The 14,119-nt window shown below is 43.5% G+C and overlaps 1 protein-coding gene across 5 annotated transcripts in view; it reads left to right on the forward strand.

Moving 5' to 3' along the window:
* Positions 1–14,119, forward strand: part of DOCK11 (dedicator of cytokinesis 11) — a 193,871-nt gene that overhangs the window by 153,656 nt on the left and 26,096 nt on the right. For all 5 annotated transcript variants that reach the window (XM_032844786.1, XM_032844785.1, XM_032844783.1 and 2 more), the window contains 3 exons: positions 900–1,115; positions 1,201–1,258; positions 11,250–11,356. In XM_032844786.1, the coding sequence (XP_032700677.1) occupies positions 900–1,115; positions 1,201–1,258; positions 11,250–11,356 (381 nt within the window). The remainder of the gene's footprint in view (positions 1–899; positions 1,116–1,200; positions 1,259–11,249; positions 11,357–14,119) is intronic.

A 14,119-nucleotide genomic window follows, 5' to 3' on the forward strand; every position in this document is an offset into this window, starting at 1 on the left:
AAAGAGAAAACTAACTTAGGAGGTTTGGAGAACAAAACAGCACTCCGAGAGAAGCTAGTAAATTCTTTAGAGAATGTCCTGTGATTCACAGCCTTTTAGTTGGAGAAGTGGAAATGTTTGCAGTATGGATTCTACCTGAGTGTATGTGGTAATCGGCGGACGGGATAGGTATGCTTGTCCATAAGGAAGAGTGGCTGAGATCACTAGCTCTGGGGCCAGGATGTCTAGGTGTCAATCCTGTCCCTGCCACTTAACCAGCTGTGACACTTTGGCCAAACTATTTAACTGCGGTGTTCCTCCGTTTTCCTATTGGTTAAATGAATTACAACAGTACTTATTTCATAGGGTTGCTGGAAAAATAAAAGATGTAAGGCACTTAGACCGTTGCTTGATCCATAGTAAGCTGTCCATTTTTAGTTACTCTTGTAACTAAAATTCCACGATAACAGCCAATAATTCCCATGGCCATGGGATTTACGGAGGACTAACTAGAGTTCAGAGCCAGGTAGTCTGGCTTCAGAAGCCGTGCTTTTATGTATTGTGAGTATACTGCCATCAAGGGTAGAGCCTTTAAAAAGAATTAGTTTAAAGCTCTTCAGGGGCGCCTGGGTGGCTCAGTTGGTTAAGTGTCCGGCTCTTGATCTCAGCCCAGGTCTCGATCTCAGGGTCATGAGTTCAAGCCCTCTGTTGGGCTCTATCCTGTGCTTGGAGCCTACTTTAAAATAAAATAAAATGTAAAGTAAAATAAAATACTCTTTAGACATGTAATATACCAAGAACCAAATACCAAGAACAGTGCCAAGGAATATAAATCATGTTATTCCCAGGATTGGATGCCAAGGCTTAGAGCACATTAATAATGTTAATGAACATGTCTTTTTTGTTTGTTTTGAAATCAGGCAACTGCTTTTCCTGCAGAAGTCAAAGACTTGACCAAGAGAATCCGTACCGTTCTTATGGCCACTGCTCAAATGAAGGAGCATGAGAAAGATCCAGAAATGCTCATTGATCTCCAGTATAGCTTAGCCAAGTCCTATGCAAGCACCCCGGAGCTCAGGAAAACCTGGCTTGATAGCATGGCCAAGATTCACATAAAAAATGGAGATTTTTCAGAGGTGAGGAACTAAGACTTTGTCCTGAGCACAGTCCTGCAAAAACCCTGGAACGCAGGCTGACTGTTCTTTTTTTGTCCTCTTTCAGGCAGCAATGTGTTATGTCCACGTGGCAGCTTTGGTTGCAGAGTTTCTTCATCGAAAAAGTAAGATATTTCTGTTCTCAGACACAGTGGAGGATTTCCGCTAGCGTGCGAGTTTTCATGCTTGTAGCTTGTGACTAGGAATGTCCTGTCATTGAGCTCCGAAAACTATGTTCACCATTAGCCCCATTCCGTGTTTAACAGAAGTTGTTATAAAAGAAAACCGGACTGTTCATTTTGCCTTCCATTAAGAGCACAAGAATAAGTTAAATAGTACAGGGCCAGGCCTGATTCCCAATGTTTATTTTTCCAAGATTATCTCGCTGGAAGACTGCCACCAATTAAATTCTTCTCAGGGCTCATGAGAAGCTCTGGTTAATAGAGATCATCTGTTTTCCGCTCATCTGTCTCAGATTCACCAAAACCTGCCACAGATGATATCTCTGTAGCTACCTTAGTGTACCAGTACTTTGGTATTAGAAGGGGGTCAGCACATCAGCAAGATGGCCCAATAAGATGTACCTTGTTTGTATACACCCCCCAACAATGTGGCATCTGTCCATGGACAAACATGTCTCTGGGAGCTGCGGAATCCAGCAGTGTGTGCCAAGGGACCTGGGGAGGAATCTCACCCACCCGAGCTTTAGGCAACGAGCAGACGAACCTTGGTCCCCTAGTGGGCCCCAGCTCCTCCCAGCTGTGGTCTGAGAGACCCTGGAGAACGCTGCCTTAGACAATCATCCATAGATGAGAGAGGATGGTCCTTGGTGCATGTCCAGGGGTCCAGCTGAGAAGTTCTGGCATGCCTTTGGAGCTAAACAGATACAAGTTCAGATGCCCTGGGGAGGCTAAGAGGAACAGTTTGACTTGACTCATGTCCCACCTTCCTTAAGGTGGCTTGGCTCAGTGCCAAGAGAGACCTCCTTGCATATGATTTCTTCGGTGGGAAAAAGTGAGAGCCTATGAGTGGGCACCTGGCTTCCCCAGCAGTACAGGACCCGCCAAAGAGGCCCATTTCTCTCTCGCCCTGCCGGAGTCCTGGCTCATGAGCCGCATGACTGGGGGTAGGGAGAGGGAGGGAATGTGCAGGTAGGATTCCTAGATGGCTTTTAAAAGACAGGAATCCTACTGGCTGCATTGCAGGCTCTATCCAGAAGCCCGCCAGCAAGGCACGAGGGACACTTAGCTCATGGATTCTCCCCCCGCCATCACCCTGTCTAGCCCACAGATACTCTCCATGCCTTGCACATCTAAAGCGCACACTCCTTTATCCTCTAGTTGGGTCCCTGGGCTTTCTCCTGATACGTGGTGAGAGCCAGCTTTCACAGATGACCAGAAAGCCATCCAGAATCTGTGGGCCCCTTGGGGACCATGGACTTGAGCTTCAGCACCAGCCTTGAGAGAGCAAAAGGGAGCTGTTAGCACCCGGCCTGGTGTGTCACATGAGGGAGAGAAGGCATACAAGCTTCAGAAATCTGCCACAAAGGGGAGCAAGGAGTGTGAAGCAAGGCTATCCATAGGAAGTCGGGGAAAGCCCCATGGAAATTAATTCTCTCCCAGAGTCAGCCAGTAAAGGTGGTTGGAGATGACTGCTACTTCAGATGCAAGACTTGAGAGAACAGGAAAAACAAAGGAAACATGACACCAACAAAGGATCCCAACAATCTTCCAGTAACCCATGCCAAAGACTTGAAGCTCTGCAGTTTACCTCCTCAAGAATTCAAAATAGCCATGTTAAGGAAGCTTAATGAGCTACAATAAAACCGAAAGACAACTCAATAATGTCCAGAAAACCATATGAGAACAAAACAAGAAGTTAAATAGAAATTTCAAAGGAAATACAAATTCTGGCATTGAAGAATACAACGAATGAAGTGAAAAATGCAACAGAGAGCATTGCCGGCAGAATGGATCAAGCAGAAGAACTAATCTGTGAAATAGAAACCAGGACCTTCAATGGGGCACACGGGTGGCTCAGCTGGTTAAGCATCTGACTCTTGGAGTAGGCTCTGGTCATGATCTCGGGTGCTGTGCTCAGTGGGTTGTTGGCTTGAGATTCTCTCTCCTTCTGCCTCTGCCCCTCCACCCTAAAATAAATAAATAGATCTTTGAAAAAAACAAGAGAAGAAGAAGAAGCCAGGACCTTTACAACGATCTCATCAGAGAAAAACAAAGGACAAAAGAATGAGAAAGAGTGAAGAAGCTTATGTGGGTGATCTTGGGGACAGCATCAGAGGAAACAATCTGTGAATTCTTAGAGTCCGAGAAGGAGACAGAAAGCTTTTATTTCAAGAAATATTGGCCGAGAATGTCCCAAGTCTAGGGAGAGATTTGGACACCCATGTTCACGAGGTTCATAGATCCCCAAAAAGCTCAACTTAAAGAGAGCTTCTCTAAAGATGTGTTTATAGTAAAACTGTCAAAAGACAAGGAATCCATGGGGCATCTGGGTGGCTCAGTCGGTTAAGGAGAGTCGGTGGCTCTCCTTCCGCTCAGGTCACGATCCTGGGGTCCTGGGATCTAGCCCCGCATTGGGTTCCCTGCTTGGTGGGAAGCCTGCTTCTCCCTCTCCCACTCACCTGCTTGTGTTCCCTCTCTCACTGTCTTGCTGTCTCTCGCTGTGTGTCAAATAAATAAATAAATAAATAAATCTTTTTTTTTTTTTAAAGACAAGTAATCCTAACGCAGCAAGAGAAAGTAAGTTTGTAACTTACAAGGGAACCCCCCTAAGTCTATCAGTGGATTTTGCAGCAGAACCTTACAGGCAAGGGAGAGCGGGATGATCCACTCAGAGCACTGAAAGAATAAAACTGCCAATCAAGAGTACTCTTTCCAGCAAAGTTGTCCTTCAGAAATGAAGGACGGATGAAGATATTCCCAGGCAAACAAAAGCTGAACAAGTTCATCGGTGCTAGACCTGCCTTGCAAGAAGTGCTGAAATGAAAAGATGCTAATTAGTGACGTGAAAACGTATGAAACGGGTCCGTATGAATGGGTAAAGATGTGGCACATATACACAATAGAATGTTATTCAGCCACAAGAAGAAGGAAATCCTGCCAATTCGGGTAATACGAATGGACCTTGAAGGTGCTCTGCTAAGTGGAATGAGTCAGAAAGAGAAGGACAAACACCATATGATCTTACTTTCACGTAGCATCTAAAAAGTTGAATTCACAGAAGCAGAGAGTGAAGTGGTAGTTGCCAGGGGCTGGGGGGGTGGGTGGGCAAAACAGGAAGATGTTGGTCAGAGGGTAGAAACTTTCAGGTATAAGATGAATACATTCTGGAGATCTAATGCACAGCACAGTGATCGTAGTTAAAGAAACTGTATTATATACTTGATAGTTGCTGGGAGAGTGGATCTTAAATATTCTCATCTCCCCCCAAATGGTAAGTACATGTGGAGTTAACACCGCTGTGGTAATCGTTTTGCAATATACATGTGTGAAATCAACACACACACCTTAAACACTACACAGTGTTAGGTATCAATTATGTCAGTAGAGCTGGAGGGGAGGTCGGGAGCGGGGCAGGCAAAACAGAAAGGGAGTCAGTGATCTTGAAGGGCTTCAGGATCCAGCAGGTCTAATTCAAGACTCTGCCTGAAAGCTTCCCTTTCCAGAAACGATATTGCTGGCTACTACTGTAGAAACTTCTCGAGCTAGGTTTAAAAATTGACCAGGTGTGGATATTGCAAAGAAACCTTCCGCTATCTATCATAATGGCCAAGCTACTTCCTCTAAGGCAGTTGAATGAGTAACATGAGGGTAAAATGAAACCATCTTGTGGGAGTCCTGTCACTCTGCCTTGGTCTGTGAGAACACAGCCATGCTTATTTTGTTTTTTAACTCCAGGATTCCTACAGTTAACTACATGGCTTTCATTTTACATCTAAGGCTCAGTGTTCGATTGCCTCATATAATACCACCCATGTGGGGAGAACCTCTTTCTTTCTTCTTAAGATTTTATTTATTTGTCAGGGAGAGATGGAGAGCATGAGCAGGAGAAGGGGCAGAGAGAGAAGCAGATTCCCCGCTAAGCAAAGAGCCCGAGGTGGGGCTCGATCCCAGGACCCTGGGATCATGACCTGAGCCTAAGGCAGACGCTTACCCGACTGAGCCACCCAGACGTCCCGGGAGAACCTCTCTCTAAAATGAGTCTTCCCAAGCATGGTGTCATAACTGAAATGGAGATTCATTTTACTTACATTTTAAATGAACCCTTTCTGTTTGATACCAAAATATTTTTTTAACAATCGATGTGTTTGAAATTGGCATACTCTGGTTTTCTCCTTTTTTAGTACATAGGTGGTTTTAAAATGGAAAAATCTTACTTATCAAAAGAAGGCCCCGTTTGAGGGTTTCTTTGTTTTTTTTCCTACATTCCTGGTGTGCCCATGAAATTACAGCCAAAATAAATACTGAACTTGTACACCTGTAATTCCAAGTAAACTGGTAGGAGAACTCTATACACACTAATGCATTCTTAGGTGTGTTTTTCAGATAAGTGAGGTTAATATTACCTCCTCTTTTTATTAGAGAAATCGGAATAAGAGTTTTATGTCTACTGAAAATGGTTAGAAATATTAAAATATTTCCCTAGAATTTGTTTCCACAAGTCCAGAGACCCTACAGTCAAGCAGAAATCAAGGATTATTCCTCTCCATTATCAGTCCTTAATCTTTAACACTATAAGACTGGACAAAATAGTAAGTAAAAAAAAAATAGAAATATTGCTGTGGTTTTTTTGAACATTGGCTTGAGGCAGCTAGCCTGAACACCAAATCGTGTGGCACGTTTCAGTAAGTGTAAATGGTACTTAAAAACATTTTTTTTTATTTGAGTGTAGTTGACACACAATGTCAAACTAGTTTCAGGTGTACAGCGTAGTGATTTAACCCTCTGCATTATGGTATGGTCCCGAGTCCCATCTGTCCCCATACAATGCCATTACAATACCCTTGGCTATATTCCCCACGCTGTGCCTTTTATTCCTGTGACTTATTCATTCCCTAACTGGGAGCCTGTATCTCCCATGCCCCTTCACCCATTTTTGCCCATCCCCCATTTAAATATTTACTTCATAATCCCTTCGAGGTTTTTTTAGCTTACCCTTCCTAGAACTCAAGGGGCCCCTCTCCAAGTAGGGAAAAATGTTTAGCATTTTAAAGAAAACATAATGTTAAATTGAGGAGTTTGCATTCTTATTTATTTACAGCTGCCATCTATTTTTAGACTTGGGAAATCCTACTTGTTAAACTAGCAAAGCTTATTCCAAAATGGGGAAAGAGTAGTAAAATCCTCAGGGCTCCCCCTTACCCTTGGCTCTGGTCATTCCAATGATCCAGAACACCCTCTTTTGGTGATTAGCTGATTGAACTATGCTAGTTACAGCAATGTGGACTGCTAAAACACATTGTGAAAACACAATAGCAATGTGGACTGCTAAAACACATGTGAAAACACAACTTAGAAACTTAATCCATTAACCTGTTACCTGGTCTGAGAACTTCAGGATCTAGATAAGAGCTGGGTATTTACTGGGCAAATAAAAGCACAGTTGAGTGCAGAACTAAAGAAAAAAAGTTTTATTAACACTTAAAGACAGACTTAGTTCAAAAATACAGTTGAGCAATTCTACAACCTTTGGTTTTTTACTGTTAAGTGTCCTTTGATAATGAAAACAAAAGGGAAGAAGAGTTAGAATATATTTTAAATCTTTGACACACCCAGGTGCCTGGGTGGCTCAATTGGTTAATCATCTGCCTTTGGCTTGGGTCCTGATCTCAGGGTTCTGGGATTGGGTCCCTGCTCGGTGGGGAGTCTGCTTCTTCCCCTGCTCCCCCTGCTTGTGCTCTCTCTCTGCCAAATAAATAAAGTCTTTTTTAAAATAACAAATCTTTGAAATATTGATTGTAAAAATTTTGTTTTCTCCTTCTATGCCATTTCTCTTGAAGTCATTATAAAGCACTTCTAATCATGATGAAATGAAATGCTACTGACCAGCTCGCATATTGGTGACAGATGTTCTCCTGTTTTAGAGTTTTTAAGGGAAAAAAAAAAACCTAATTTGTCCCACTGGGTGGTTTCCTAAGCAAGCAAAGTCTTGGCCCCTTCCCCCCTGGGGCTGACACCAGAAGACCAGCAATGGCCATTTCTAGATCCTTTTTTGTGTGTGTTTCAGGCCCTGAACCGGAAGGGAAAGGGGAAGGAGATGTGCGTTTCTCCCTGTCACACCCACCCCACTTCTCTCAGTCAGCCAAAGCTCTCGCTGTCCTACCAGAGAAACCTTAAGGATTATCGTTCTCTTCCTTTTACCTAAGTTACCTCTAAGTGGTGATGATTACTGGGTGTCGGTTACTCTCATCCCCACGGATATAAAAGAAAACCAGGTCTAAAGTCCCCATTTCTATTTTATCTGAGAACCCCCAACTATTCTAGATCTCCTTCTTTTAAGCTAGACCTCATGTACCTCTCTCTCTTCTCTTCCTGAGGGCAGGCAGAACTGTTCTTCCTGCCCGCCCCCCGTGGGTGGGGGCGGCGGGGGAGATAAGAGTCAAGTCTGCATTCTTCCACCACCACTTGGCATCCAAGGTTCGACAAAGCTGCCGTCCTAGAGGGCTCCCCCAACAACCCAGAAAAAGGAATTTCCTTTCCCATAGAATCTGTTCTTTTCACTCCTTATAGGGTAATGTTGCTCCCTTTCTCAAGTCTTCCTACCCTGAATCTGGTAGCTTAAGTCCTGTAGGCTTTTTATTTCCTGATTCCTTGCCAATCACAGCCTTTCCCCTCTTTTGCCCTCCTTTCAGGACTTTCAACCTCTTACCCTTCTTCTGACCAGCAGTCTTCCTTTATCAAGGGTTCGACTGCTTCCCCATCCTCCAAACTCCTCCCCAATTTTTCTTTACCGCCGCCCCCACCCCGATCACTTGTGCTCAGGGTAGTGGTCTGTCCCTGGGCAGTCTGCATCTTGCTTTCCCTGGGGCAACAGTCAGGAATAGAGCAGCGATTGCTGTGAAGGGCAAGGTCAGGAACCCAGGTCGTATGCCCCAGAAGATCCATAGCGGACTCTGGAAAATCACCTTCTGCAGTGCTACACGGAGCTGCGTGAGGTTTCTGAAGTAGGCGCCTCCCTCTGTTGGGGTGTAGACACGGGTCACTTCTAGATTCAGCAACTCGCTTCATCTGAAAATCTTTCCAGCATTTTAAAGACCTTCACAACCAAAAGGGTCCTCTGATCACTGGACAGTTTGGTGGGTGCCAATAACTTAAGGAAACAAGGGGATATCGTCTCCTCTGGGTAGAGTTACGTTAGGCATAGGAGTCAAGCTAAACACACTTAGTGTGATAGTGAACTCGGAGGCTAGCAATCCGTAACAGCCGTCTTGTCACCAGATGCAGTAGACCACGAGCTGATAGGTCAACACTCACTTTGGAAAGTGGGTGTTGAACTGTCAGTTTCTGAGGGAAAAAACCCAACCCATAATTTGCCCTCCTCCTACTTACAACTTATACCGGGAGACTCTCTCCCACGATGCTTTAGCCTCATCAGATCTCTGGTAGAGGAGCGTGCCTCCTTTTGTCCTCCCCTAAATCACAGCAGTCTAGAAGAATCCTAGATTTGGGAATCCCTTAATAAATTTTAGCTCAGACAGGAGTTTTTCCCCTGCCTACGGACCTAGCGGCCAGAGGCCTTCAGGGACTGATGCTTTTTTCTCTGTCAAGGACTACACTGTATTGCTTTGCTCAATTTTGGGGGCCCTCTTCCATCCCGCCTGGCTCTTGACTTCACCGAGGTGCTCAAACGGGACATTTTCTCCTCAATTTCAAAACGTTCTCCTGACGCACTACCCAAAGAATGGCTGAATCAGACCTGTTACTGGTCCCCAGCAAGATAAGGGGTATTATCCTGAATGTAAATCAGCTATGTGACTGAGCATAGTTAATTCAGGGGACATTTTCCCCCCCGTAGACTTTGTCGAAGAAGGAAATGATGTATTGATTCATGTTCTGGTGCAGGTTCCTTATCTTGTTGTGGTCCAGCGCTTTGAATAGAACACTCTAGAAGTCTATGACGGATCATTTTAGGCACGCTTATCTTTAGAAACGAAATGTGTCATGCCCTATCTTAAGTGTCTTTTATTACCTAATTTCTTTGAAAAAAATGGCCCTAAAATCCATTGGGTCCAAGTAAATTTCATTGTCATTTCCTTCCCTCTCAGAAATCCACTGATTGCCCCCAATGTGTTTCTCCATTCTTGAAAAAGGACTTCAGAATAACCCCATCTTTCCTCACCCAAACCCCGTCTGTCTGTCTGTCTGTCTCTCTCTCTCAGAAGCGTGGTGCTTCCTTGATAACTCATGCTCCAGCAAGCATCTTCCCAGGCAGCGTATGTCTGGTTAGCTTTCATGTAGACAAGAGGAGTTGGCAAAATCCAAGCCCCAATACGTGACCTTTTTTTTAACCAAAATTCCGAGAAATCTAAATATAAAGTCCGACTCTCTTAAATCTTCCTTCTGTTTTCCCCAACCTCTAACCTTGGGGAGCTTTCCCGGGCTTCCGCCATGAGTAGATCATGCTTTCTAAGCATCACTATCCCAGAGGTTCTAGAAAGATAGATTGCCAAGAATTTTTATTCTCTCGCGACCAGCCAATTTTCACCCACTAGCAGATTCTTTTATAAGGAGGCTGGATTTTCTGTAACTCTTAAATTCCAGCCCACCTACGGAAGGGTAAATAAAGATAGCCACTACAGGAGTTGTTGGGACATGTTCCCCTGTCCAGAATGTGGCTGGCACCCACGTGGCCTGTCCTCTGTACCTACACTCTTCACTTGACAGGAACCACTTGGTCCACAGTCCTACAGCAGCTGTCCTCAGCTTGAGCTCACTTGCTGCTTCTCCGGGGTCCAGCTGTAGCTTCACTCACTGTACCAGCTGGCAACAATTGTCCTATCTTGGAAAAACCCATTTATTTATTGGTAGCTTTGCATTCAGCACTCCTAACATGCTAGGTTCTGTTCTAAAACCTTTGCGTTTCCTTTAATTCTCACGAAGTCGCTGTTATCTCTGTGTTACAGCTGATGAAACTTTTTACAGTTCTAAGGAGATGAGCAGGGCTCGAGTCACACAATTAGTGCTAGACCTGAAGCTATCGGACTCTGAAAGCTCTGATTCTCCCAGGGTCTGCCCCTTTTCTCCAAGGATGATGCTTTAGCCCTGTTATATGTTTTCTCTTTCTGCCTCTCTTACAAGTCCTGGGCTAGGCTTCCCCCAATGACCCACTTCCTTTCCCAATTCTACAGTGAGATCAGGAGCTAGAAATGGTTACAAAAATTCATTCTCTGGTTACCTGAAAAGTACATGGCCTCCTTGATTAGGTGACAAGCCGGAAACATACAGGATCAAAGTGTTAGATGACACTCGGGAAACAGGGACTCTACTAGCCCTTGAAGATGAGGCAGAGTCCCAGAAGGAAACATACTTGTTGGTAACCTGAGCTCGCTTTTTGGGGGAAAAGACTGGTAAAATGTGTAGTAGATGGGAACCATTTGTAAAATTGTTTACAGACTGAAAATCGAACTTAGGGCTTTGATCGGTACGAAAATATCCACATTTGTTTTTAAAGGTAACCAGTCCCTGTAAGGCTGTTATTTACAAAATGCTTTTTTTTTTTTCCATGGATGGGACTGGAGGAGGTTATGCTGAATGAAATAAGTCAAGCAGAGAAAGTCAATTATCATATGGTTTCACTTACTTGTGGAACATAAGGAATAACATGGAGGACATTAGGAGAAGGAAAGGAAAAGTGAATTGGGGGAAATTGGAGGGGGAGACGAACCACGAGAGACTGTGGACTCTGAGAAACAAACTGAGGGTTTTGGAGGGGGGAGGGATGGCTGAACCTGGTGGTGGGTATTAAGGAGGGCACATATTGCATGGAGCACTGGGTATGGTACATAAGCAATGGATCTTGGAACACTGAAAAAAATAAAATTAAAAAAAAACACTTTTTAAAAAAATAAATTCCTTTCACTGCTTTCTATTCATACAGAATTATTCCCTAATGGATGTTCAGCCTTCAAGAAAATTACTCCCAATATAGATGAAGAAGGAGCCATGAAAGAAGATGCTGGAATGATGGATGTCCATTATAGTGAAGTAAGATTCCAGGGCCTGCAATGCCAGTTATAGGAATTTAACTTCTTGAAATTTATATTAAAAAATTATTACAGCTAACTTAATTTGGAAGGGAACTAAGGACTGATGAACTGTAAACATGAAACCTTCCCAGGGCCAAGATGTCCCTATTTGGAATATGGAGCCGTGACTCTGGAACGGATCCTATCGTCTGGCTTCAGAGAGGCGATATTTATCATCTTCAAACTGCCATTCCAGTAACCAGATCAGGGTCAACATACTTTGGAAAAACCTCCTTTAAAAAAATATAGCTCACAATGTAGCCGCTCAGCAGAGTATGCCTAAGAGTCTGTTTAAACATGGAAAATTTCGCTGTAAATTTCATATGGCTACCAAACGGCTTCGGTTGTCAGTCAACAAACATTTATTGGCTTATGAGCAAGGCCCTGGACCTGGTGATGTAGGTGCTATAAAATAATCAGCCAGGGCCAAACCCTCACTGACCTCCAGTGCCTACCTGAATGGCTAATCCACCTACACAGAATGGGGGTGGGGTGGGGAGCAGGACCGTGCCATTTGAATGATATAAACAGTGTGTTCCATGTAAAGTCAAAGGGGAGAGAGGTGCCTTTGAGCTGAGGTAGAACAGTGAGCTGTGATTAGAGAGGGGTGAAGAAAGAGGACACCACGAAAGTGGTCTAACAGGAGGAGACTAGCAGGGACAAAAGCTACAAGGTGGGAAGGTATAAGGCTTTGGGGCAGTAGAATGGATCCTTTTGGCTAAACCTGGTTGGGTTCACATAGAGAAGAGAAGTAGTTGAGGTGAGATTTTTGAGAAACTGGGTGTTTAGGCTTTATTCAGGAGAATGTTGAATTGCTCTCAGACAATGAGGACAGAACGATGAGGACAGAACGAAGGCAGGATGAAAGCAAAGAAGTGGAGAGGGTAATTTGGCAGTAATGTGGGAGACGTATTGAAGATAGAGGCTAGAGAGAGGGCTGCCCAGGAGTCTAGATGTGAGGCAGTCAGGGCCGAAACCCACCTGCTGACTGAGTCAGGAAGCACTGTGAAGAAAGGAGGAAGACCTGCTGGGAGAAGAACAGGAAGGGGAAGAGTCATAGGTAGCTCTGAGCTTTTGGGTTTGGATATTCCAGAAAAACTACAGGTGGATGATTTTCCAGGGAAGATAATGAATTCCATCTTTGATGTATGTTGAATTTGGAGTAGGAGTGTTATCACGACGGAAGTAACCATCAGGCTTCTAGGAGTTTAGAACCAAATCTGAGGAGAGAGATCAGGGTCAGAGAGCCACATCTGGAAGTCATCTGTTGAGAACCAAAGCAGAGTGAGCATGGGAGATAACAGCCAGTGAAAACCAGAGAACCAAAGACTGAAACACAAAGAAGTTTGCAGAGTGGGAAGATGAAAAAATGAACAAAACCAGAAATTTAAGGGGTTATAGTCCCATAGAAATACATTTTTGAGAGTTGTATTAAGAAACATCAGCAATCAGATTGAAGTGACAGAGATATACTTTATTATACTGAATGAATTGTTTTGTTTTTTTAAATACAAGACAATCTCAAGTTAGCTGTAGTTCATGTAGCTAAAATGACATGTTTAGAAGCTTTAACTATTCCTATATGGGTCTCTTGCCTCATCAGTAACATAAGGACAATACCATCCTGGTCAATTCAAAATAAATGTAAAGCTCTCTGTAGCTCATTAGGCACTACAGAAGTGTCAGGCTTCGTGGCTGACGTACTTGACAGTGATGTTACACTTTACTCCAGAACCTAGAAGGGTAGATATTTACAACATGTTTGCTAAGTCAATTATAACAGATACTCTAGAAACTTTCATTTTAATTCCAGCTCAGTGCTTGACTGTGAAGCCTTGGGGAACTTAATTCACACTTTTGGGGGGCGGGGGGTCTTAGCTAGACTTAAATGATTTCCCAGAGACCTCCAGTTCTTATAGGCTGACAGTGGAAGAACTCAGGGGATTTATGGAAGATAAATGGTTGAGCCCAACTGAAGTTACATTCTTGTCTTCCAAATAACAGCTTCAGCTTATTCGTAGAAATAGCCTTGAGCCTGAGTCAGATACCTTCAAGGAGAATGGCAACATTTCCTATTAGTCAAGAACTATAATCTGTTTTCTATGTAAACACATTTGCTGGAACTCTTGTGTGTTCTCAGTAATAATTTATACATTTTATTTGATGTATACAGATAGAATCATGTTCAGAAAAGCCTTTGTATGTTTCAGCTTATGGAAGAAGGCTTCCTCCTCATGCTCGAGCCAAAGGAAAAATAACTGACACTGATTTATGAGCTTTATTGAAATGTAAAGTACAAATGGTTGTCTATTTAGTGTCTGTATTTACATACGTGAAAAACCAATAATAATGAAATTTAATTTGTTTCTAAAACTGCATGTCTGACCTTTGATTTGGAACAGTTTTTTTTAAGATTTTATTATTTGTCAGGAAGAGAGAGAGAGAGAACACAAGAGTGGCAGAGGGAGAGGGAGAAGCAGGCTCCTTGCTCAGCAAGGAGCCCAATGCGGGACTTGATCCCAGGGCTCTGGGATCTTGACTTGAGCTGAAGGCAGATGCTTAACCAACTGAGCCACCCAGGCATCCCGTGATTTGCAGTAGTTTTTAAGGATGTAATTGGCACATTCCTAAGCAAACAGTTTGATGAATTTTGATAGTTGTATATATCCATGTGACTTATCAGCAGAAACAAAAAATAGAACATATCCATTCTTTTTTTTTT

This window comes from Lontra canadensis, unplaced genomic scaffold (assembly GCF_010015895.1).
Source record: "Lontra canadensis isolate GAN:19392208 unplaced genomic scaffold, GSC_riverotter_1.0 scaffold155, whole genome shotgun sequence".
NCBI lineage: Eukaryota > Metazoa > Chordata > Mammalia > Carnivora > Mustelidae > Lontra > Lontra canadensis.